The 26,933-nt window shown below is 47.6% G+C and overlaps 1 protein-coding gene across 4 annotated transcripts in view; it reads left to right on the plus strand.

Annotated features, from left to right (window-relative positions):
• Nucleotides 1-26,933, plus strand: part of pps (protein partner of snf) — a 385,339-nt gene that overhangs the window by 173,175 nt on the left and 185,231 nt on the right. For all 4 annotated transcript variants that reach the window (XM_075886389.1, XM_075886390.1, XM_075886391.1 and 1 more), the window contains 3 exons: nt 4,192-4,370; nt 15,217-15,345; nt 15,408-15,768. In XM_075886389.1, the coding sequence (XP_075742504.1) occupies nt 4,192-4,370; nt 15,217-15,345; nt 15,408-15,768 (669 nt within the window). The remainder of the gene's footprint in view (nt 1-4,191; nt 4,371-15,216; nt 15,346-15,407; nt 15,769-26,933) is intronic.

The raw sequence follows: 26,933 nt of genomic DNA on the forward strand, positions 1-26,933 counted from the left end.
GGTATGAGCCTGTGGGTAGCGGAGAACAGGCAGATTAGAAAAGAGGATGTTCGGCTAGCGATATAGACCTCCGGTGCACGACCCCTTGAAGTCTACCAGTACGCCACAGCGTAATAATTACAATACTAAACGTAACAGAGTGGTGGAGGTGCGTGATACAGCACGTCGACGAACCACGGCGCCACAGCTGTTTGAACTTCGCCGGAGCCGTTGTCTTGCTGGTCTGCCACCGACAACAACCATCATAACAGAGAGCGAAGGTCACGGCTCCTCAACCACGCAAAGGTCAGTGCTGGCTGCACCTCGGTATCGCTATATAGAACCCCGCCCGTTCGCGGAAAGAGCAGGGGAAGATGTGGATGCATGGCTGACACATTACAAAAGGGTGAGCCGGTACAACGGCTGGAATCCCACCGACCAACTGGGAAATGTCGCAGCAGGTCACAAGAACTGGGATGACGTGCTACCTTTCATCACTTACGCATTTCACACCGCACAGCATGAGACTACCAGCCGCTTTTTCTTCTGTATGCTCGGCCACCTCGTCATACCCTAGATACCGTCTTCCCGTTTATGGACCACCATGATTCCGGTATATCCGAGATCGTCTGCCGTGCAGAAGAAGCCTGACGTCTTGCTTACCTGCTCACCCTCGCTTCGCAAAATCGCTCGAAGACATGTTTTGACCGTCAACGTCGACACGTGACGTATAATCACAGAGACCACGTGTTGCTGTGGACGCCGAATAGGAAACGTGAGTTGTGTGAAAAATTGCTGGCACACTATGCGGGACCTTATGTTTTTCTATACCACTTAAGCGATGTAACTTACTGGGTAGCACGTCTTCATTCAAATGACCGATAATCTGCAAAGAGTGAACTAGTCCACATAGCACATTTAAAGCGCGATATTCCCAGAGAGACTCTTTAACTCGCCCGGTGGGCTTCGTCTGCGCGGAGGGAAATGTTACTGCATATGTGATTTGGGTGCGAGCCTGTGGGTAGCGGGAAACAGGCAAATTAGAGAAGAGGACGTTCGGCTAGCGATATAGGCCTCCGGTGCACGGCCCCTTGAAGTCTACGAGTACGCCACAGTGCATTACTAAACGTAACAATATGACAAACACACAATAACACAACAAACACACAATAACACAAAAAGGCGTCGTCGCCAATACTTCACTCACCACGTGGGCCTACCGCAGGCGGCCCGCGGTGCCGTCCACGGCAGACCCACCGCAAGCGACAACTGTTTGCGGCAGCCGCCACACGCAGAAGAGACTCGCTCAACTCTCGCCCACCACCAAGGCTCGCTTCCGCCAGGGGACACTGCCGGCGCTACCCCATGATGATGACAACGATAATGGTGCTCAACACGAATACGCCACCTGTAGCCCGGCAGTTATCACCCGAAATGCGGCTTTGGGGCAAGACACATGCACCACACAGTGCAAACAACATTACAGGGGGTGTCAGCACCCCCACAAAACACACAGAGACAGTAGACACAGTTTAACAAAACCAAACATTGCGTTTGGTTTTGTTAAACCTACATTTACATCGACGATGGCGCTAGCTGAACCAAATATCTCACTATGACACACTAAAACACCCTTATACAATGTTCCAATATACTCGGTCAACATAACGATAAACACAAGGTAACATGACAGTGGCGTCGCCAATGCTGGATTCACGAAGAAGGGATCCACGGGACAGGACTCGCAGTTGCCGCTTTTTGCAGACTCCCTCAAAGGACGTCCTTTTCGATAGCCGCCCTACACCTAAATAGATCCCTAATCAGTGTTATTTCTTCCTCCATGCCCTAGTCTCTTCAGCGTGGCCACCAGGCTGCACTGCAGGTGCTACTGCATTAACCATAATGATAATAAGAGACCCACGCAAGTACTGCGCCATGTACCTACCGCTCAGTGGATAAACCTAAATGTGGCCTATCTGTGAGTGGCTGATTGGGCTAGTTATAGTTAGTTCAGCGTGCGTAATGTTCAACAGCATGAAAAAATTCACGGCGGACAAGAAAAGCCCTTGTCCCGTCCTTTTCCTGTGCGCTATGTATTTTTTCGCGCTGTTAAACATTAACTATCTGTGAGACCCTTGTGTGCCACGAGGCACAGATGATTTTACCGGGGGTGATAGCATTTTTCATGCTTGAGGTGTCAGTCCATCTGGATTTCCCCCCCCCCCTTTTTTTTTTTTTTTTTTTGTAAAAGCCTTGTCCCAAAGGGCAACTCGGCTGCACTTTCTTACTATTATAAATATGGCCATGTTATATGTATTCCTGTTCCAGCTGGGTTGGTTCAATGCACTTGGAGACTCGTCAGTAATACTAGGTAACCAAAAAGTGAGGTGTCAGAATCAAAACAGGCAGCTGCTTAGTGCAGTGCCTACAGTGATGACATTGAATACATGGCCGCAAGGAAAAAGCGCTGTTTTTGCTAGAGGACAAATTGATGTGGCAAAGTAGTGACTAGCTGTTTATTATTATTATTATTATTATTATTATTATTATTATTATTATTATTATTATTATTATTATTATTATTAAACTGTGGTCTACCTGCTATGAACAGGGTGCGTATAGGCTCTTGATATCCTTGAAACCCTTGAATTTGAAAAATGCATTTTTAAGACTCTTGAAATTCTTGGAATTTTTTTGCCATCCTTGAAAATCCTTTAATTTCATGGACAGTGCACTCTCATATCGATAATTGCGACCTCCTACATGTGGTAGATTGATGTGTCAACTTGTCAAACACCATATTTTCAAAGCAGTAATGCGGCTTGGTTGCACATGGTCCCCTTTCATTAAAGTGCATGTGAAAAAAAGAAATGTGGTTAAGGCAAAGCAGAAAGTGCAATAGCAGAAAATTAGAATGTCACACGAAGAAGTGTAAGCAAAACCATACATGCAATGCGACGCTCAAGCACAGAGGACGCACGAAAAGAAAGCGCACAGGGCGAATGCTGATGAACAACTGTCACATCTCGGCACTGGAAACTTACTGCTTAAACACCAAAAAAAGATCTAAGTCAAAAGTTCGATGAAAGTTCATCTGGTCAGGCATTGAATGAGATGAAACACGGTCAGGGAATGTGTTTCATTTCACCAACAAGGATGCTAGAAAAGAACACACATGTATCCGCAGCATGAGTGTAAATTTGCTACTGTCACAGTTGGTAACCTTGGTTGTTGAGCAATGTGCTGCATGTGTCGATTGTGCACAAGCCAACACCTTTAATGGGGTGGTGCCATCAAATTTCAAGGCAATAGCAAGCAGCATGTGGGTTTTCTCCATATATGCAACAACACTCTACATGAATGGTCAGATCGGTAATCGCTTGGAATATATTTTAAGTTACTATCCTAGTGTACCTAAATGCCCATTCTCCTAATCAAGACCCGTCGCGAACGTGTCTAACAGTGACGTAGCCCTATAGAAAGGTCAACGAAAGTTGTAGTGACGTCGCACCAGATCTGCAGGGAGGTGAGTGACCTTCGGACTTCCGCCACATACATACCAGCAAAGCATCGCGACAGCTGCAGCTAGCGGCGCGTTTGTATTGCAGGTGCTTGTGTGCCACATGTGTGTGACAGCAGACGATACTCGACATGACGCGTGCAGAGCTTTGTGATCACAAGACTAAGTCAGCTACACTGCTACATCCCTGCCCGACTCTGCGCCCACAAACAGGAACTGAAAAATGTTCATATCAATAAGGCGATAAATTATATAGCGGGAATAAATTAATCTTGGTGCATGTATCGGCCCTGTTGGAGTTAATGCTTGCAGCAAAAAACGCACAAGCCACAAGTATTGTGGCGCCAATTCTTTAAGGCCTGACTACACATATGCCTTGCAACCTGTCAGCGTGCACCTTTCTGACACGGCATCGTGTCCTTTCTCTATAGAGGGAGAGGGTGCCAAAAGTTGTCAAGATTACATTTCTCTTTGTTGTAGTTACGATATTCAACTGTGGAAACCTGTGGGAACCCTGTATGAACACTGAGATATAATAACCAGATGCTGCGTGACACTCAGTCTCCCCAAGTGGCCCGACTGCAGTTGCCGCTTGTTCGAGCGAGATTGAAACTGTTAAAATATGGACTTGCCACATTTTTCTTTGTGTATAAGCAATACTAATCTTGGATCACTTCTTTGGTAAACTGCAGACGAGAACAGAGGCGTCGTGGCTGCAGCACCCAAGAAAGAGCTGCACCGGCAGTTGTCATCCGAGGACAAGACCCACCTTGTGAAAAGCCACCATGCAAAAACAGGTCACACCAAGCACGCCCATCAGCCAAAGCATGCTGATGAGCATGGAATGTCTACTGTCCCAGCTGTCAAGCCCGTGAGTTGGAACATCAAAAATAGAGAGATAATGAAATGGGCAGCTCTTTGTCTCATGCTCAGTCACGGCAGGAGGCTACGTAAATGGTTTTTAAATTAGCTCTGTTGTGTGAATCTGATGTACTCTATGGCGTGTTTAGTATGTGACCTCAGTAGCGGCATTTTATCAAGATTGAAGTGGTGCTGACACAACATGTCGTGGCCGAGATGTCCTGCGAAATCGATTCCCGTGAACATGCATATTTCATCTGCAAAATATCAACAGCTTATGCAGTGTCACGGAGTCGTGATTTGGACAAAGGGAGTAGACTGCAGGTTGAATAAACTGTTTATTTAGGTGAACCAGGGCCCATTAAGGGGAGACACTGGTATGAGTTTTTTTTTTTAATTTTCAGTATTTCCAGCTGAAATTTTAATACAATATGTATTTTTCACAGCTGAAAACAAATATGCAATTAGTTTTTTTGCTATCACTTTTAGATTTTTATATATTGACTGTTACATAAACTTGCATTCTGCCCAGCCTTTTGACATCTTCCTCATAAAATATTGCTACAAATTTGATATGACAGCATTCCATGAAGGCCAGGGAGTGCAACAAAACCATAATTTTATTTTTAGCTTCATTGGTACAAGAGTTATGGCCTTAACAAGTATACTCATTATAAATCTGAAACTGTTGCTTAAGTTTGTTGCTAAATAAATCACTTGTTAAGAAAAATATTACATTTTTTTGTTTTCTTGCACTAATCAATGTATAAGCTTTCAAATGCTGCAAGAATTATCAAAATCCGACTGCTACATCAAAAGATACTGTGGGCAATGGCTTAGGGTGTGATGAAAAATGTTGTTCTGAGAAAACGAGAAAAGAAGTTTAGGAACATGCTGAGCACTTATATTTAACAAGAAAAAGTGTAAATCGGTGTATTAACCATGTTAGAAGCCACCAGGAATGTAGTCATCATCATTCTCCTTGGTGTGCTTTCTTTTCATGGCATGCTTGAAGTTTTCAGCATGCTCATGCTTCTTCTCCGATGCCACTAGTCGGCGACTGTCCCTTTCTGAGCATCTTTCAGCGGTGACAACACTCTGCTGCAGGTGCAGCTCCTTCAATATGGCGGCATCTGCCCTCCCTTTGCCAGCGTTGAACCTTGCGACAGCTTCGGCCACAGCAGCTTCAACGGTGATAAGCGACGCGTGTTTGTTTTTGGACACGAGCGACCAGATGACGGAGTGCAGGCTCTCGTTTGGGTTCTGTGTTTTGCCTCGCTGACAACGCTCCAGCAATTTTTTGTCAGAGAGGCGCGTGTAAATAGGCCGCAAGGCATCAACCACATACTCCGGCAGGTTGTGGTGATGATTCGGAGGAGTCTCCTGCTTGGCAACAGCCTTGTTGTACTTTCACCATGACTCTTCACCAGTTGGGCAGTGAGAGTGCTGAGGGCTTGCATCAGTAGATGCTACGTGATAAAAGGTTGCTCAGACAGAATTATTCATGGCCTCAATGCTTCCTTGGTTGCTTTGTAAAGCCCATCCATAATATGGCGTGAGCTTTGGGACCAGCTCGCCTGTCAGTTTGCCCTTGCCGCCAAGGCTTGGCTTTCCTTCGGCTCTTTGTTTTTGCAGGAGGTTTCGAAGTGCTGTGCCCATGCGCTTATGCACATGGTTGACACAGTCCTCTTTTTCTATTGGCACGAAGCCATATACCTGTGCCTCCTGCAGACTGTTGAAGGCCCGGCTGTCTCTATCACACAACATGGTTGTGTAGCGGAGCCCATGTCTCTCCAATGAGCGGCCAAATAAAATTTGTGCTGCTTCCGCCTTCATTTGTCCTGGCTTACTGGAGGTATTCTTTTGGCAACTGTGACCAGCTAGCCACTCGGCATACCTTGGGTTGTCCTCCTTCGGCCCCAGCTGGCAGCCCAAACAAAAGTTCGATAGGACGACGAAGTCAAGCACATAACCCGTGAATAGTTCAATCACAGTCCCTACACAAATATGGGATGAGTGGCCCCTGGTCAGCCAAGTTCCATCAAAGGAAACGGCGATATTTCCAGGATTTCCATAGTTGAGTTCGGAATACACCATTTTCACGGTGCTCGCGCAGTCGTCAATAACGCGCACGGCAGCCTTCTGCGTGGCAGGGTTCATTTTCAATTTCACATGATCCTGGTATGTCTTGGTGTGCAGGCCTCTCCGTGAAATAGTTAGGGCGGAAAAAATATCGTTGAGCGCAGTTTGCCCGTTTCCTGTGCTCATTGCCGCGCGAACCGTGAGCATGTTAATTTCGAAAGGGCCGTGCGCTGCGTCCTCCCCTGCTCTCGGGGAGCTCCATACGGTCCTCAGTTTACCGCACTCGTCACATGTGAGAACAAGTTTCGCGACTATGCTTTATTCGTGGTCTTCCTTGGAGATTCTGCCAGGCCCGCCACACACACCGCACTTCATACACTGAAGAAGTTCGTTGACCAACTCTAAGCTAACGACGGTGAACGGCGTACCAGGCGTTGCGGCTCCATCCGAGTCTCGAAAAAAACACCGCTTGCATTTTGTGGCAGACTTCGATGAAGATCTTGCAGAACATCGATCGCACGACACTCGATGGCCACTTTTTCAGCGTCGGAAACCAGAGGAGTGTCGACGCGCACAGCTCTCGTGTGATCTTGGGACGCGGCTATCGCGATCACGGGTGCTGCGGCGGTGATAGCGCTGGCACAGCCTGCTTCTTCCGAGTTCTCGGCGGCAGAAAGTCTTGCTGGTGATAAGGTGCGGGCTCTCGGACGCCGTTTTCGCATTTTTCCGAACGCATGAGCACTCCGGAACTTCCGATGACCGCCTGCCATTGCACCGAATGCGCAGCTGTTGTTAGGCCTCTACGCAAAATGGCGGCTTGCACGCCGCTGTCTAGCATACGAATCCCTTCGCGTCCAATCGGAAACCGGGAACTGCCCCACGCGACAAAAACACACCAATGATGTGCGAGTATTCAGTTTTTCTCTTTATGCGCGATAGCTGTATTGTTGCTAGACGAAAAACGTTCTTCTGCTAGGAATAGATAATAGAAAAATGCGTCTTTAAAGTGAGGCCAAAATGGCCGCGCTACTTGGTGCAGTTCTCGCGCGCTGCGGCGTTGAATACGACTTTTTGAGGTGGTTTAAGCAAAAATGGTCATCAGACTGACTTTGCGGCCCAACAACTCGAGAAATACGCATTACAGGGCTATAATATTTTAGGAACAGCTTCCTTAGACCTTAAGGATTATAAAAAAAAAATATTTCATGAAATCGGTTTTTCGGAAAAATTTCGGCCTCCCATACCCGTGTCTCCCCTTAAACGAAAAGTCTGATCACGTAGCAGACTTGCACTGATAGCTGCGAACGGAGCGTCGGCCGTCGATCAACTGATAAGCGGCAAGGCATGTCAGCATTTGTACACTTGCCATTGAACATTCTAGCGTTACCCTAGCCGCAATGAAGGTTCCAGAATAAACTGTGGGTAATGTTCACAAAGTGGGCGTAATCTTAACAAAATGATTCACTGCCGTCCCTAAGCTTCTTGAACAGTGCAGGCGCGGCTTGTGCTGAGAATTACTGACAGCAAAACGGGGGGCGGGGGGGGGGGGGGGAATAACAAAACTTGAGAGAATGTGGCAATAGCTTGGAAAGTATTTCAAGTTAATTTATAAGTTTGCATGAGTGATCGACTCCGTCGCTCTATTGAGATCATCAAAGGGGACCCTTGGGGACCCCCTGCTTCTCGCGGCCATTTTCTTTTGGTCGCATCTATTACTTGACAGTCGCTCGCGACTCCGTGGCCACGACGCAAGAGTTGAAAGGTTTGTGTTTGATGACGTTCCTGTCCCGTTTTTTGTTTTGTCCCGTTTTTTGTTCTTGATGCGAACCACGCGAAAGTGCATCACAGTTCTGTGTGCTGACGTGGTTGAGTGTAGAACCGGCTAGGTGGTAAAAGTTGCCCCTGGTAAGTTGTCATTCTGAAACTGAAACTGAAGCTTGTCTGTAATAACGAGTCTGTAAATAATTATCTGTCGTCGGCTGCAGAAAATAATCTGTCTTGTAATGACTAAGAAGCCTCTGGGAACACATTACATTAAAAAAAAATGCAAGGCCAAAACTTACACAGAAATTTTGGCCTTGCGCTTCGTGCTGTGATGTGTTCCTGGTGGGCCTGGTAGTCTTAACACAGAACATCCCCTTTGAGGCTGTCAATAGCTAGATGGAGTGGAGCACTCACACAAACTTATAAATTAACTAAAAATACCTTCCAAGCTATATTCACTGTTGATACTTTAGATATGATATACGCATCATCAGAGGAATCGATCTAGCAGTCTATCTCGGCTGCGAAATTTTGTGTCAGTACCCCTTTAGGGGGGACATGGTGTGTGGAGATATTTTCTGTATTTGTGGAGCAAACATGATTAAAATATACATGCTTATGTAGTTGCTCCTTCTAATTTCAAATATGCAAAAATTTTCATTGTAGCTCAATTAATTTAGAAGATACACAATGCTGCCACTCTATTGTTTTCAGAGACAATAGGAAAGAAAGGGCTTATCAAATAGGAAATATTATTGCATAGCTAAACAGTGCAATGCTGCAAGCAGGTTTCAAATTAAAGAAAAACAAGTGATTCTGCAGATGATGAAAGTTGAGGAGTCATGTCATGGCTATCACATACAAAGATATTTAATACCTTCTGAATTTATATGGGCAGCGAAGGGAAACTCTGCTCTCCGCACTTTGTAATACACAGATTGAGCTTTACGTTAGTGAAAAAATTATTGCTATAGCTGTTCTAGATTGCAAGATATCAACCCGACAAACTAGCAAAGTCACCAAAAAGTATGTTTTCAGAAAACTGAGAAAAATAAATAAAACTCATTCATTTATATAACTGCACTTGAAAAGGCTCAGTATGCACCGGGCATGTAGTCCTTTTGACTATGAGTCCCTGTGTGGTGCTTTTTCAGCAATTGGTGCATGTTCTCCATTGCTTGTCGCTTCTTGACTGATGCTGCCGTGCGCCGTCGATCCTTTTCAGCCATGCGGCTGCGGCTTTGCCAGCTGGGGTTTAGTCTCAGCTCTTTCATAATGTCCTCTGATGGCTTTTTATTGCCTGTATTGAACTTGAGCACAGCTTCTGCCACAGCTGCCTCCACCATTTGAATAGCGAAGCATGTCGCTCCTTTGGTGCCAGTGTCCAGATAATTGAATGCAGACATTCATTGTTGTTTTGGGTCTTCCCATGCTGGCATCGTTGCAGCAGCTTTCTGCCTGACAAGCGCTCGTAAATGGGAAGTAAGGCTTGCCAGACATGTGGAGGCAGCCTTCGACAATGTTAGGGAATGGGCTCCCCCTTGGCCTTTGCCACATTTTGTTTGCACCAGGAATTTGGACCTAGTGGGCACAGAGTGTGGCTTGCCACATCATCATTGGATGTGATGTGATGAAAAGTGGCCATCACTGCTGTGTGCATAGCATCAACATCACCACTGTGTGTCTTCAGAGCCCACCCATAATAATTGGTGAGCTTGGAGATCAGGTCTCCTGTCAAGCGGCCCTTTCCCCCAAGACTCTCAAGGCCAGGGCCTTTGTGTTTTGCAATCAAGTTGCACAAAGCAGTGCCCATACGCTTTTGGACATGATTAACGCAGTCCTCTTTTTCCACTGGGATAGACACATAAACCTTATCTTTTTGAAGCGCAAGGTAACTGCAGCTGTCCCCGTCGCGTGTAGCGCAGGTTGTGCCGCTCAAGTGACCTCCTAGAGAGGATGAGGGCAGCCTCAACCTCCATTTCCCCAGCCTTCTTGTCACTGTTTTTCTGACACTGGTGATGTTCCTTCCACGCTGCATAAGAAGGGTCACCTTCCTTTGGGCCCGACTCGCACCCAGCACAAAAGTTGCTCAAAACAACGAAGTCGAGCACCAGCCCGCTGAACAATTCTATGACAGTGCCGAGACCGATATGTGATGACTAACTGCGAGTCATCCATGACCCATCAAACGACACCGCGACGTTTCTCATGTGGCCTATATTAAGTTCGGCACAAAGTTCGCGAACCGACCGCGCGCAGTCGCTCGTCAAATTGCGTGCAGCACAATCGGCCGCGGGTGCCAACTTCATCTTCACGTAGTGTTGCCACGTTTTCGTGTGAAGACCCCGACGGCTGATGCCCATCAAGGAGAACACATTATTTAGCACGGTCTGTCTGTTCCCCATTGCCTGCATAGTATGTGCGGCCAAAACGTTCACAGCAAAAGGTTTCATACGTTCATCGCTATGTGCGCGCGGTGAGCTCCACAACGACGCTGTCTCCCCCCACAGGTCGAACACACAAAACGCAACTTCACGGCAAGTTCGAATTCCCGGTCGTCGCGGACAACCTGCAGTTCTCTGTTGCATGCCTTGAACTTTGCAAATGCCAACAAAGCGCTGTTCACTTTTTCCAAATCTCTAATTGTGAACGTGGTTCCATCAGGCGGCCTAGCTTTGTCATCGGCACCGTCAACCACGCATGCGCGTTTCCGCTCCGTCGCTGCAGCGAGTGACAACTCCGATAACTTATCTTCGGCTTTAGCTCACTCCTCTTTCAAGTCGGGTGGCTGCCGATAGATACTATCTAGATGCATGCGACCGCTGCTCGAAGTCTCCGCGGCTGACGAACTTTGCACAGGCTCCGTGACAACTGATGCGGCGGTAGCTAAGCCTTGCGTGGTAGCGTCGACGACTTTGCCATGGGCCGCGGAGAGTGTAGCGACTCGGGGGTTTTGCTGTATCACGGAGCGCTTCTTGAAATTCGCGGCTAGCATCCTTCGCACCTTTTTCGCTCCAAACTTGTGCCGCGTGCAGATCTTGCGCTCAAGATTTGACATCATGAAACTTCTCCGCTGACAATGAGGCAAAATGGTGCGCATAGACGTGCGCCTCAATACCTGGAGCAGATGAAGCCAGGAGTCTCCACCAATAGGAAGGCAAGCTCAAGTCACGTGTGCGAAGTAGCGAATAGGAAGGCGCTCTGATACTTCTTTTTGCCGCTCATTTTACAAGCTGCCAATGGTTGAATTGGATCCATTCTGGTGGGAATTTGAAGAGACCAAAGAGGCCGCCCTGGCACACATGAAAGGGCAGGGGCACTTCACGAAAAGTGTGCGATTTCAACGTCGATTTCGGCTCAGATTTAGCTAGACAGCACCGTAAAAAGGGTCTTGGCGGCTAAAATAATGATATTATAGGCATGAAATTCACGGTATAAGTGTACTAGTAGCTTTAGATTTCAAAAAGGCAATTTAAAAAAAAAGTAGTTTTTTCACGATTTTTCGGTCTCCACAACTCGTGTCCTCCCTTAAAGGGGCAAATAGGTCTTTGGGACCGAAAAATAGCAAAAAAATAGTTTTTCTTTTTAATGACATTTGTGAACTCTGCAGGCATTTTTACACCTTCCTTCCAATGTTTAGACTCCGAAAGCGATAATTTACTTGTTATATCATTACAAAGAGGACTCGCGAGCTTTATTCGCACAGAATCTGACGAAAAAACACCACATTTTTGGCTATCGTTTGCCGAATGCCATAGCCACGATCTTGGTCTCGTTTGAAAGCGAGTTTCTTCATCTTCCCATTCCTGTTCACACATCCTTGCTCCGCTCATTGGTTGCTGAATAAAAAGCAACCACAAAAATGCAATGTACGCGCCACTATTGGTTGTTGAGCGCACGTGACCACGAGGTGGCCTCTTCATTGGCTGATTGGGCTCGCATTGTCTGCTCGGCGTGTCCACAACACGTGACCAACGTGTTGTGCCGCCACACCGCCTATGCTTTGACTAGCGTACTCACGATCAAAGCTGACGCAATGCCTGGATCATCGCAAAAGTTTCATACCTGGCATAAGTTCGGTAAAAAAAAAAAAAAAAGGCTCAGGCGAACAACTTCAAGGCGCATCTCTTGGCGAGTAGCGTCAACAAAGAGCGGGATAAGTCGGCCGCCGATGCAAGCCTGACTGCCTCGCCAGCCTGTGGTGTTCCCGAACCTGGCGCATCGCCGGCACATCTATCATCGGAAGGTGCAGATGAACATTGCGCACATCGAGACTCCACGACCCCCATCTCATCCGCCGACAGCGAAGGAATCGCTGGCGCGCCCGAGACAGTCGACGAGGAGTTAGGCCTAGTGGGTCCGCTGTGACACAATCTTGCTGATGGAATTAGAGCTGCAGGTAATGTGCACAAAGGCCGATTCAAGGCTGCAGGAACTGGCATCGACGGCCGCGTCGAAGCGAAAATTTTCGTTTTTGGGGAACGACGCACCGGCCGGCGTCGCTCCCCCGGAGCCAAGCGGAGAGGTATTAAGTTTTTTAATCACCGATCTTGGCTGCATCGGTCAACTGCTCGATGCCATGAAATGTAAAATTTGCAACGAAGGCATCAGTATTTACAGACAGAACAGGCAATACGGCCTTACCGTGAAATTGTGTGCACGTTGCGTGAACTGTGGCGACATCGCACAAGCGTGGAGCTCTTCGCGAGTGGATGGCGCACAGAAAGTGTATTCGTTCACCGTCAATACTCTCGCCGCTCGAGCCACGCAGGCTACTGCGAACCGTCAAGCGGCTATGAATGATATATTTTTGACCATGAATATATCTCATTGCGGACTTTACAAGAAAACGTGGCACGGATATGTGTAGCAAAAATTGACACTTGCAGCTAATCGCACGTCCGAAAAAGTGATGGGCGAGTGCGCGAGTGCAGTTCGCGAACTGTAGAAGGAGCTGCATATTGACTATGCCGACAGTATTGCAGTCTCGTATGACGGCTAGTGGATGACCCGGGGGCACTCGTCCCCCATATAGGTGGGGCCAGTGATTGAGCTCTTCACTGGCCTAGTGCTTGACTTTGTGGTTTTGAGTAACTACTGTGCCAGGTGTGAGCTTGGACCGAAAGAAGACGACCCGGCATATTTTCAGGCTCGGCGACCCAAGACCTGAAAAATTAAATTCAGTCATAATTGCATTTTCAGTGCTTGGTCTCACTTGCACTACTGTAATTACTGTAAATACCCGCGTATAATACGAGTTTTTTTTTTTTCCCTAATATTAGCGTTCCGAATTTCCGCTTCGTACTATGTGCGAATCTGAACGGAAACTTGCTCGAAAATGAAGTTGTTGCCAAATTTCGGTTTCGTAACTGCTGCTTGGCTACGGCTTCGTTTTGTCTACGAATGGCTATGGCTCAGCTTTGTTATCATCGCGCCCTCACGCGGCAAAAGTGAGCACTAGCGCCATTTCTTTCTTTGTTGTTGAGTTTTTTGAGTGCTTGGGCAGCGGACGGGCGGACGTGTGAACCTCGCTGGGTTCTGTACCTCACTTTGCAAAGGTGCAACATGCCAGAGCACCGAAACCAGTACATGGCTGCATTGAAAAGAAAGGTCATCGCAGCTGCCGAGGAAATCGGCAACAGTGCCGCCGGAAGACAGTTTGGAGTCACCGAGGGAAGTGTTTGTGGATGGCGATGACAGAAAGAAGCGTTTTGCGGTTGCAGCGGAAAGGGAAATAGCTTTCGGGGTCCAAAGAAAGGGGCCTTCCCAGATACTGAACTCGCACTGACAGAGTTCGTTCAACAGCAGCGGGCGGCGCACTTGCCAGTCAACATGGAGCTGATGCAAATGAAAGCGAGGAAGCTGGCGAGAGAAAAGGGGATGTTGAGCTCGGACTTCAAAGCCAGCAAGCACTGGATCTACCGTTACATGTGCCGAGCCGGATTTTCTCTGCGCCAATGAACCTCCACTTCTCAGAAGCTTTCTGAAGCCTTTGAAGAGCTTCTTATCTCATTTCAACATCATGTGATAATGCTGCGCCGCTCGCAGAACTTCCAGCTGGAACAAATCGGCAACGCCGATCCAATGCCAGTTTACCTGGACATGCCATCGCCCCTTACAGTTCATGAGAAGGGCTCGAAGCAGGTTAGTGTCCGTACCACCGGCAATGAAAAAAGGTGTATCACAGTGATGTTATCGTGCATGGCTGACGGCCACAAGCTCCCACCTTATGTCGTCTTCAAGCGCAAGACAATGCTGAATCGGAGGAGCTACCGAAGAATGTCATCGTGAGATGTCACGATGAAGGCTGAATGAACGAAGACCTTGTCCTAGACTGGGTAAAGTCCGTGTGGTGCAGACGGCCTGGTGCCCTGCTGTCTTTTCCATTCATTCTGGTGCTGGACCCGTTTCGCAGCCATTTGGCTGACTCAGTGAAGGGGCTGTTGCACGACTGCGGCACGGAACTGGTCGTGATCCCGAGTAGTATGACATCTCAACTGCAACCTCTCAACGTTTGTGTAAATAAGCCGTTCAAGGATGCAGTTAGGCGCTGCTATGCCGAGTGGATGCGCTCAGGTGAGTTTGCAGTGACGCCGACCGGGCGGCTGAAACGGGCATCGCCGGCCACGCTATACAGATGGATCGCGAACGCTTGGGCAAGCATCCCAGAGCACCTGGTGCGTCGTTTCTTCAAGAAGTGCGGCATCTCTAATGTCCTCAATGGCACAAAAGACGAGCACCTATTTGACAATTTGTCTGGCAAGTAAATGTCTGAGGAAAGCGCAGTTGAAGACGACATGGTAGATGTGTACTCAATCATTGTGTCTTCGATGACCTTTCCTACGTCGTTTTATATGGGGTACTATTTTTTTTTCATTTCGCGCCTCTAAGATTTGGCCTCGTATTGTATTCGGGTTTGTATTATACGCGGGTATTTACAGTACATTCTTCAGTGATGTTTGTGTCGTGTTCACCACAGGTGCTGCTTCTGATCTGCCTTTGTAATGCAGGCCCCACCTGCACCCAAAGCAGTGGTACGGGAATGCCTGGTGTGCAAGCGCAAGGCTGAGTGCATTGGCTTGTACTGTGGCCGCGACTGCATCGCCAAGTACGTGCACGATGCCAGTCAGACCATCAAGGTGAGTCTCTTGCGTAGATCACTTGGCTAGCGATTGCCGCAAACACGAGAAAAATATTGCAGGCAGCCAAGCTAGATGGGGAACGGCGACTCATGTTTACGGAGCGCAGTTCTGGCAAGCTTGTTGCCGGTGTTCAGGTGCCTACGCCTGAGAACCTCACCAATTGGCTGGTGCGCAACCCAACGTTTGAGTTGGCTGTTGCACGAACACCTGGGCGTCCACATTCAGCCAAGCAGCCTTCTTCCAAGGCAGCACAAGCCAAGCAGCCACACAGCAAGTCAGTGAAGCAGCCACCAGCTGCTCAGGTACAGTCAGCTGCACCCTCTGGAGCCAACACGACGACGGCAGCAGCACCCACACCAAGTAGCACGACCAACAGCGCACCGGCCGAGAGCACAAGTAGTGGCACGGAGGCTGTGGCAGGTAAGCGGCAAAGTGCAGTTTTGGAAGTGGAATTCTTTTTGAATATGTGGAACAGATGATTGAAAGAATAACCTAGAAAACTCAGCTTTATTTGTAAAAGAATTTGACTGTCCACGTACAGTATATTGCCTACTATACAATCGACTCCTCTTAAACAGAACTCGAAGGGGATCCATAAAACTGTTCCATTTATCAGAAGTTTCATTTAAGCAAAGTACACCTATTTAGTGAGCCAATACATTTATTCAAATTGCACAAACCTCACCTTACTCATAAGGATGAGTAGGAGAAAAAAAAGGAGTGAAGAGTGGTTTGTTTGGCAAGTTTGAGTTGTTTTTTCACAAGGTACGCTCCCATGCCTGACAAACTAGCTAAAAATTCTGGACAAGTTTCATGCTCAAAATAGCGCTGCAAAAGTTCAGCAGCCTCTTTAGCTCATTGGCCTGGTGTCACCACTGCACTGGCAGTATCATCACATTCGTCACCGAAAGGTTGACCCTCATCTTGCACTTCGGCAATCATTTCCTCGTCAGTCTCTTGACGACAGGTAGGAACATTTTCATCAATTGATTCATAGTCCTGCAGCGTGAAAGGAGCAGAGGGCATGACCTGACTGAATACTGTCTCAATGTCGGCATCAGCAGGGCTTTCTTCTTCATCAGGTACTGCTTCTTTGCGCTTGGAAGCCAGCATGATGAAAGCATCTGTGTATTGTTGTTGCCTTCACTTGCTCTCAGGCACAAGCCAAAATGTGGATGGCTGCCAAGAAATCTATGCTGTAGAATTTCGCACTGCCTGCTCTAAGCAGCATTTGATGGAGCAATAGTCTGCAGTAATGAACATTATTGTTCTGAATAACCCCTTGATCCATTGGCTAGATCATTGTCGTTGCATTGGCTGGCAAGAACTCTAGAGTGATGGCTTGGAGTACTTGAACCTGACCGTGAGCTGGACAATTATCAACGATGAAGACAACCTTCCTGCCTTGCCTCGTAAATCTTGCGTCTTCTTTCTGAAGCCAGTTTTCGAAAATGACCATGGTCATTCACGCTTTTCCGTTTACATGGTACGCAAGCGGAAGGTGTCGTGAACGCCTTCAAAGCAATGTAGGTTCCTTAGTTTTCCTGTTACCAACAGCTTCAATTTCTCATCTCCTGCCATGTTTGCACCCACCAGCACAGTGATGCGATCTTTACTGTGTTTTCCTCCACTGCAGGCTTCGCCTTAGAAGGTGAGAGTCTTTGATGTAAGCGCCTTATAAAAAAAGACCCATCTCGTCGATGGTGAAGACATGTCGTGGCTCAAAGCTTATCAAAATTTTTTTAAGGGGGGACGTGGCATTGAAAACTATCTTTGTTATTGATGGGGCTAACATGATGAAATTTGGCACACCGATGTGATTTGTTATGCTGATATCATAACTAAAATTAGTTTTAAGCTATCTCTTGTAGTTTTTTATTTACGGCACTTTATATAGTCGCATTGTCATCCCAAAATTAATCAATTATTTAGACAAAGTTTTGTCAAAATTTTTGATTGAGCATATTCAATAGCAAGGCGCACTGGGTGCCGTAAAGTTATTCTCTTATTTTTTTAATGTCCACATGAGCACAGAAAGGATTTTTGAAATGTCCTATAGATATTTTCTTAACAACTTCTGCAAAAATAGAATTATAAAAATTTTTATAACGGCCAGATAAAAATGAAAAGCGTTATGGCACTCACCAATGTTTCAGGATCTAAGTGCAAAAAAGAGAATGATTTTATCTTCATTAGCTATGAAATAGCACTGGGATGACTGACAGCAACTGCACAAAAAATGGAAGCTGAGAAAACGGAGCTTAAAGTTTTATTTCATGAAAGCAGCTAAATATTAACTTTGAACACCTAAAACCCTTTTGGGATGTAGTCCTTTGCCTCTGCAGAGACATTTCGTTTTGATTTTAATCCAGTTTTTTGCTTCTTTGGAGCAGTTTCGTGCACTTTGGTCACCTTTTTCATGCACAGTGCGTTCTTTTCAGCAGCGCGCCGCAGGGAGCACGATCCTGGAGTGTACCCAAGTTGTGGTGTGATCTCTTGTAGTGCTTTTCCACCACAGCCAGCATTGTGTGATAACCGGATAGTCCTGGGCCATGCCGGTCGCTGGACCGAATCACACACACGTGCGTTGGCGGGTTCCACTCTGACTGGCTGGTCGTGTGCGCCGTATTGATTTCCTTGCAACATCGACGCCCCCGGGCGTTGGAACGGCAAACTAATCTTATCACATCTCTCCCCTCTTTATTAATGGTTGCAAACCATTGTTTAAGGTGCGTAGCGCGATACTGGTCGTCGAATTCTGGTACTTCGACGCAGGACAGGAGTACTGGGTGCTGTGACAGCAAGTTCCGGTTCCCTCGCCACGTCTTCCCTGGGATCTTGCCTAGACTCTGTGTCGTGAAGACGATCCGGAGATAGCTGCCTCTGACCTACGTCCAAGCCTGGAGCAAGACCAGTTAGCTGCGTCTGACCCACGTCCAAGCTTGGAGCAAGACCGGTACATACTGGGCTGCCTGACTTTTGGTTGCCTGCACTCAGTTCCTCAGGGGCCTGGCGGATGTGATCCAGATGTCAAGTTAACCGTCGTCCGTCTTCCAGTAGAACATCCATGGACGAAGTGCGTTGTTCGGTGACGACTGCAGGGAGCCATGCAGGTCCTGGACGGAAGTTCCTTGCGAACACCTGGTCACCCGGGTGGCCCAAAATTCTGAGTCTTGTTCCTTTGAGTCTTGTTCCTTGGTCGCATCTGATTTTCTGCTTAAGTTGCTTCTGTAGCACCTTGGTCCTGAGGTCTGGGTGTAGCAGGTTCGACGCAGTCCTCGGCTTTCGCCCCAACAACAGCTCCGACGGACAGCAACCCGTGACCTCGTGAGGTGAGGCACCTGTATGTCAGGAGCATGCGGGCAATTTGAGTGCGAATATCTCCAAGGCCAGCCTTCCGTAACTTGTTTTTGACAGTCTGCACGACCCGCTCTGCAGCACCGTTTGACGCTGGATGATACGGCGGCACCAGCATTCGCCTCACCCCGTTTTTCTTGAGGAATGTGAAGTAAAGCTTACTGGTAAATGCTGGCCCATTATCCGACACGACCACATCTGGAAGGCCTTGGTTTGCGAACATAATGCGCATGCAGGAAATAGTTGCTTCAGCCGAGGGTGTAGAGACCGGGAACACTTCGAAAATCCACTTCGAAAACGCATCGACTGCGATAAAAAAATACGTGTTCCTGTAAGGACCCGCATAGTCCACATGCAGCCGTGACCACGGTTTCTACGGGAACGGCCAGGGCATGACAGGCACTGGTCGTGACACTCTTTGATGCTCCTGGCAAATACGGCACCTTAAATGGTTATCGCTATATCGTTATCCAGGCTAGACCACCACACATGGCTACGCGCAACTGCCTTCATTTTGCACAGTCCTGGATGACTCTCATGCAGCAGCTGGAGGACTTCCTTTTGCAAGGATTTTGGAACAATGACTCTGTTGCCCCACAATAGACAGTTCCCTTGCACACTCATCTCATAAAGCGCGTCTCGTAGGGTCTTCCCTCTGACCCTAGGTTTATCTGGCAGCCTGACCACAACACTGCTCTTACTTGTGACAGCACCGGGTCTCTGGAGGTGGCTGCTGCAACAGCATTTGACGACAGCACCCCTGGGTATACTCCTTCCAGCATTAACACTTCGGCAGGGCAGTCAACAACAAATTCGGCAGTTGGCAGAGGTAGCCGGCTTAACCCATCGGCATGTGCGATTTGTGAACCCGGCCTATACTTCAGGTCGTAACTGTACCCCGACAACAGCAAGGCCCACCTTAACACTCTTGGAGAACAGGATTCGGGAACTGGTTTGTCTGCTGCGAGCAGGCCGAGCAGCGGTTTGTGATCTGTGACGGCTTCGTATTGCCGGCCCCATAAGTACTGCTTGAACTTTGTAATGCCAAATACAAGGCTCAATGCCTCCTTATCTAATTGGCTGTAGTTTTTCTCCGCGGTTGCCAGGCTGCGGGAGGCAAAACCAATGGGGCGCTCTTCTCCAGATGACTCTCGTTGCGCCAGTACTGCTCCAATCCCGAAGGAAGATGCATCAGTGACAAGCACAGTTGGCTTTCCTGGGTCAAAGTGTGCCAATATAGCAGCAGAGGCCAATAGCTCCTTGCTTCTCCGAAATGCCTGCTTTTCGTCAGTTTCCCAGCGCCATGGTAGTCCTGACGCCAACAAACTATTGAGCGGCTGTAATACGGCAGAAAGGTTCGGCAAAAACCTGTAAAAATTAACCAACCCGAGGTAACTCTGAAGTTCCTTGACCGCTCGGGGTGCGGGGGCTTCCAGCACTGCTTCAGTCTTAGCCGGGTTTGGACGCAGCCCAGCCGCACTAATGATATGGCCCAAGTACTGGACTTCTGGTTTCATGAATTCGCATTTGGATAACTTCAGTCGCAGTCCCGCGGTCTTCAGGCGATCCAACACTCGGCCCAAATTTTCCCAATGCTCTTTGTCACTGGTTCCTGTGACCAGAACATCATCAAAGTACACTACGACATGGTCAAGGTCGTGCAACAGATTTTCCATCTCTCGCTGAAATATAGCCGTAGCTGATGAAACCCAGAACTGCAGCCTTGTGAATTGGTATAACCCCTTCGGAGTGTTAATGGTGACTAGCTCTTGGCACTCCTCATCGAGTGGAACCTGCTGGTAGGCATCTTGCAAGTCAAGCTTTGTGAACTTCTTGCCCCCTGTAAGTCGCGCAAAAAGTTCCTCAATCCTAGGACTAGGGTAGGACTCGACGACTGTCACCGGGTTTATGGTAGTCTTAAAATCGCCGCAGACCCAAACCCGGCTGTCGCGCTTCAATACAGGAACGATGGGCGCGGCCCACTAAGAAGTTTTCACCGGTTTGATAACGCCTTCCCGTTCCATCCTCTGTAGTTCTTCAAAAACCCTATCGCGCAAAGCAAATGGTATCGGACGTGCCTTGACAAAACGTGGCTTCGCACCTTTTTGTACGGATATAAACGCTATAACACCGTGAAACGTGCCAAGCTGCTCTGAAAAAACTTCGTGATATTGGCTTACCAGGCCTTCCGTAGACTTCACGACGTTGACTCCCTCCGTCTGAGCGATGCCTAGCTTGAAGGCCTTCATCCAGCTTCGTCCAAACAGCGTAGGACACGCCCCTTTCAAGACAAATAGTGGTAGCTAGCGCTCCTTGTCGCCAAGTTTGACCATTGCTTCCAGCTTTCCCTGGACCCGTTTCATGTCGCCGAAAAAACTTCTCAGCTGCACACTCGATGGCTCCAACGGCACCGACAAAAAAGCTTGGCAAACTTGCCATTATCAGTGGTCGACACACTAGCGCCGGTGTCCAACTCTATATCGAGCATTATGCCATTAACTTCAACCGCTATGCGCATTGGCTCCGAACTAGCTGTGTGAAGCGTCCACAAGTCGAAAACTTCGGGCTCTTCAGCAGAGACAGGCAGGCCGCCCAGGTTGTTCACGCAACTAGACTGGCTTCGGTCGAAATTTCTACTTCCCGGCTGAACTCTGCAAACTCTTGCAAGGTGCCCTTTTTGGCGGCAGTTGTGACAGATCGTGCTGCTGTGCTTACACCGACGCGCAGAATGACCTCCCCCCGCAACGGAAGCAACAGCTATCATTTTTCCCCGAGGTGACAACGTTCGCTTGCTCCGGAGCTTCGTGAGATAGTAGCTGTGCTTGTTGACAGCTCAATGTGCGTGAATCTTTACGCGCAGCCTCCATAGCTACGACGGTGTCCTTTGCAGTTTCGAAAGTTAAACACGTCGTTTCCAGTAGTCGTGTTTGCATGGTTACGTCATTGATTCTGCTGACTATCTGGTCGCGCAACATGCGCTCTCGAAATGTTGCGAAATTAGTCTTCGGCTAATTTCTTCAACGAGGCAATGTAGTTACTTACGGTCTCCCCCTCTTTTCGATGTATTGAGAAAAACTTTCAACTTGCCACTACTTCTGATACGCGAGGGGCGTAGTGCTTGCCAAGTGTGGTAAAAATTTCGGTCAGTCCTGCTTGGGCGGGCCTGCTTGGTGCTAGGAGGCCTCGTAGCAGAGAATAAGTCTCTGGACCGCAGCATGTCAAAAATACGGCTGTCTGCTTGTCGCTCGGGATGTCGTTCGCGATGAAGTACAGCTCGGCCCGCTCACGGTATTCCGCCCACTTCGATGTACTCGGGTCGAACGGATGCAGCTTCCCGACGACAAGCATGACGACGTGTGATTGTGCTGTGCCCGTCCGGTTTGTCAGTTGACCTCGTCGCCACTTGTGATAACCGGATAGTCCTGGGCAATGCCAGTTGCTAAACCGAATCACACACACGTACGTTGGCGGGTTCCACACTGACTGGCTGGTCATGTGCGCCGTATTTATTTCCTTGCAACATCGACGCCCCCGGGCGCCGGAACGGCAAACTAATCTTATCACAATTGAAACGGCAAACTGTGTTTTGGATTGGAGCGACCAAATCACATTGTTGAGAGACTCAATGGCATTCTGAGTTCTGCCTTGCTGGCATGTTTCCAGAAGTTCCCTTGCTGAAAGGCGCCTATATATAGGCAGGAGTGCTGCCCGAACATGTGCAGGAAGCTGCAGCTTGTGTGTAGGTGCTGGTTCCCCTGAGGCTCCCGCAGCATTAAACTTGCACCCTGAGTTCACTTCAGTAGTGCAGTGCTCATGGCGAGGCTCATAATCAGTGGATGTAACATAGTAAAAAGTAGCCATGATGGCCTTTTCCTTGGCTGGCACATCGTTTGGGTTACTTTTGATGGCCCATCTATAATAGTTGGTGAGCGTTTTAATTAAGCCATGTGTGAGGCGGCCTCTTCCGCTCACACATGGCTCACTCTCGGTCCTTGCTCTTGTTTTTCTCAACAAGGTTGCGCAAAGCCGTGCCCATTCTTTTTTTTACATGGGTCACACATTCTTGCTTTTGTATGGCTATGAAGCCAAACACCTCATCCTCACTGAGGGCACTATACGTGCGGCTATCGCCATCGAAAAGGATATTTGTATAGCGGAGCTGATGTTTTTGGAGTGATCGCTGAAACATGGTCTTTGCTTCTATTGCTTCCATCTGCCCTGCATTTGCCTCCGTGTTTTTTTCGCACTGTGGTTCATGTTTTTCATACCACTCCAAGTATCCACGGTCTTGAAGCTTTGGTCCAAGAGCACAGCCTTGACAGTAGTTAGAGAGCACACAGTGGTCCAAGACAAGGCCAGATTATAACTCGATGACGCAGCCAACACCGATGTGGCTTGTGTGGCCCCTTGTCATCCAAGTGCCATCGTAGATGACGTCAGTGTTCCCTGGGGCACATCCAAGGTCCCCATTTATCTGATGCACCTTCTCTGCACTTGCTACCTCTATTGCTGTGGCTGCAGATGCAGTGGCAGGGTGACTACGCTTGCAGTGCAGCCTCCTGTATGACTTATGATGCAGTCCCCTATGCGGAATGTCCAAGTGGGAAAAAATATCGTTCAGTGCAGTTTGATTTTTGCCAACAGACTGCACAGCTCTCACCGCACGAACGTTTATTTCAAATGGATTGATCTGCTGAGAACCAGCACATCTTGGGGATGACCACTCATTACTTATTATCCCACAGTGGTCGCATATCACTGCCATTTTTGTTGCGAGCCCGAGGCATAGTCCAGTTTCAAAACGAACTAGGGTCCTTCCACACTGGTGACAGCGAAATTGGACAGCAGCTTGTCCATCATCACTTTCTTTGTAATAAAATATGATGCCTCAGGAACAATATTATCCTCACTCTCGCCATCATTCATTAGTTGAAATTTCCTCTTCGTGACCGGGGTATGAGATAACGCACTCAAAGCGTGCGCTCGCATTTCTTCTCGTCGCCCAATCTCTTCATCAATGAGAGTTGGAGCCGAAATCCGCTGTTTAATACTCGATGCACGAACATCTGCGGTTGCCAATGTCACGTTGCTGCTGCTTGCAGAAGCGCGTTCTCCACTGCTTGTAACGCGTCAAGGCCGCACGCGGATTCGGCAACTCGGCAGGTGGACACATCAACACCGCACGCGGTCAGGTTGTAACCAGGGTATACGGACGAACTGTCACGGTCACACACGGGCGAGCTTTCTGGATCTCCCACATGCTCCGGCGTTTCCTGCTCGGAGAGGGCAGCGGCATTTGCTTCTGTGTCCAGCTTTCTCCTTTTATTCCATGGCTTTCGCCGTTTCCCGTATGCGTGGGCCGTTCGGTACTTTGCTCCTTTGGGGCTCATCGCAGAACACACGCGCCTGGTTGCGACGATCGAGACGCGAATGAACAAAACGCGCAGCTCACTCCCCCACGAATGCACGAGAAAGCCATTCAAAACTTATACAACTAATAGGCGCGCGCAACGTGCCCCCACAAGACTATTGTAGCCAATCGCGATGCCACTTTTGTTCTTTTTTCGCTCACTTTTGCTTGTTTTATTTTTTGTTGGAGAAACACGGCGCTGTGGCTATCTTCAACTTCGATCTCTCCTCTTCACAATGACACCAAGATGGCGGCGCAGCGGCATCTTATGAAGCCATATTTTCTCGTGGTTTTCGATGATAACACACAGATAAAGTGCTGTTTTCTTTATTAGTATTGCATATTTCATTATATTTCACCACGAGGTAGAAGGTCTAAGAATCGCCAAAAAAATTAATCCAAAATTCGAAAATTTTTACCAAATTGATCGCGTCACCCTTTGAGCCACCCCTGTTGCCAGTCAGTGCAAAGTCCCTGTTTGCTGCAACACTCTCATATGAGATTTCTTTGAAAACTAGACCATGGCATGTTTTGAAGCGGCTGAGCCATCCGTCGCATAGGACGAAGTTCTTGACACCCATTTGCTTGGCGACCTCTCGAGCTATCTTCTCGAGAATTGGTTCGCTTACGGGCAAATTGGAACTCCGTGCACACTTGAACCACAGAAAAAGAACTTTTTCTAGTTATTCATAAGGCGTCGTCCGCATCTGTTTAGATGTAAAGGTCCTGTTCTTAACAGTGCCTTCAATCTTTTCTCTGTCTTTCCTGATCTGCGACAGCGTCGATTTCAGGATGTATTTTTTCGCCACCTCCGTCTTGGTCAGGTCGCTTCAATCGACCTATTGAAGAATTTGCAGCTTTTTTTTTTCTTTTTTTTTTTCAAACGAGAGTGCATGGTGCGGCCGCTTCCTTTCCATCGGGCCGAAATCGCTATTCACCAAACTTAGCCGCACAAATAGGCCTAACGCACAATTGACTCGCCGACTCGGCTCCCACAGCCACAAGCGAGAATGGCTACTGGATTGTCTCGATCTCAAGGTGTTGCCATAGTTGTGAGACTGCCTTTGGCCTGAGCGAGTCTATGCTGTGTTTAGAATTTGTGCCGTTTAACTGTAGGTGACCAATAATCACTGTTTCGATTAACCGATGAATTTTACTGTGCAACACATAGAAATCCAGCCATATGAGCTCGTTTAGCTCTGTTAATGAGGTATTTTCGTTTAAGTGAGTTTCATTTATTGGGAGTCCACTGTACATCCTCAAGGGGACCATGCAAAATTGTTACGTTTCTGGTTAATATGATTTTCTAGCTCCTACTTTCGGAATCGCAAAACTAGAAATGACTTTGTAGAGCTGTGCGTTAATACGTTCCGCCTAATACAGTCGAATCTCGATAATTCGAACTTGAAGGGGTCTGAAAAAAAAAATTCAAATTAAAAGAATTTCGAATAATGAAAGCTAAATGAACGGAGGGCTCACCATGCAGTGGCGCATCAGCATTAAGCTAACACACGAAGGTGAAGTTTCAGAAGACTTACATTTATTCACAAATCACAAGACACCATCAATAATTGAAGTAATCGGTATGCACCATCAATAATTGAAGTAATCGGTGATGCGTGTCCACACACGTTTGCCTTGCAGCGAGTCAATAGATTTCGCATGCAGCTGGCAAAGCATTTTTACTTCTGCTTCAGCATTCTCCCGGCAAGAAAAGTTGCACGCGGCAATGTCTAGTGCCGACACTCTCCAAAGATGACGATTGCGTCTGCGCTGCTACCCTTTGCGCCGCAGCAGCAACCTGGCCAGCACGTGACAAGGAAGGAGGAGCGTCTCCATGCGGAGAGAAGCAGATCGGCATTTGAGAGAAAACCAACACTTCACGGCAGCTTTACTATTATTTTTTGTTGTCTTGCTCTCTTCTTTGCGTGCGGCATTGAAAGGAGAAGGGTCTCTACTAGGCTTGTGCGAATAACGAATTTTTGATTCGAAGCGAATTTGGAGCTAATAGTAATTAGATCGAATAATATTTAATCGAATTTGGATGATATGTATGACATAAAAAAAAGGAAATATTGATCATGACCCAACTAACCTGCGCAATATTTTTTTAAATTGAAATAGGGGCTCCATGCAAATGCCATTTATTTTTTCATTCAAAGGAGGTCTAAACAACCTTAAGTAGTAGTTTCGATCGGATGCAAGTGATAACTTGTAAAATATTTCATGTTTTCAAATTTATTATACTTGCTTCATATCAGCTATTATAATAATAAAATGAATAGTTTTGAGGGTAACATGTTCCTTTAAAGGGGCCCTGCAACACTTTTTCAAGTAGCCATGAGGCCAGTAAGCATGCTTGTTGCCTCATAAATTTACTGCCGAAGTTTTTAGCATCGGTCCAGTACGAGCGGAGTTCCAAAAATTTGTCTCGCCCTGAAATTGCATTCTCTCTTTTCATGCCAACGAAATAGCTGGAAGCTAAGCAGAAAAGAATGGCACGGTGAAAAAAAAAATACTCCACATGCACCTGTGACCCTGAACACTTTTTTTTTTCTTCGAATGCCCGGCTTTTCAGTGCGATCGCACTTGTACTGGTGGACAAGCAGCGGCCCCAATAACCACGAGCGCACTATGCTCAAATTAGCCAATGCCTGTGACCACAGCCGTATATTTATTCTTGGCTGTGACAAGTGATTTTTGAGCTTGTAGTGTCATTTGCCGAGAAAGGAAAGCAATTTTTGGTTTTGACAATTTATTGTGAATCACAGGCCACGTGCTGCGCTACAATATTTGCCTCGCATGTTTTCGGTAGCCT

The sequence above is a fragment of the Rhipicephalus microplus genome, chromosome 2 (genome assembly GCF_043290135.1).
Source record: "Rhipicephalus microplus isolate Deutch F79 chromosome 2, USDA_Rmic, whole genome shotgun sequence".
Lineage (NCBI taxonomy): Eukaryota > Metazoa > Arthropoda > Arachnida > Ixodida > Ixodidae > Rhipicephalus > Rhipicephalus microplus.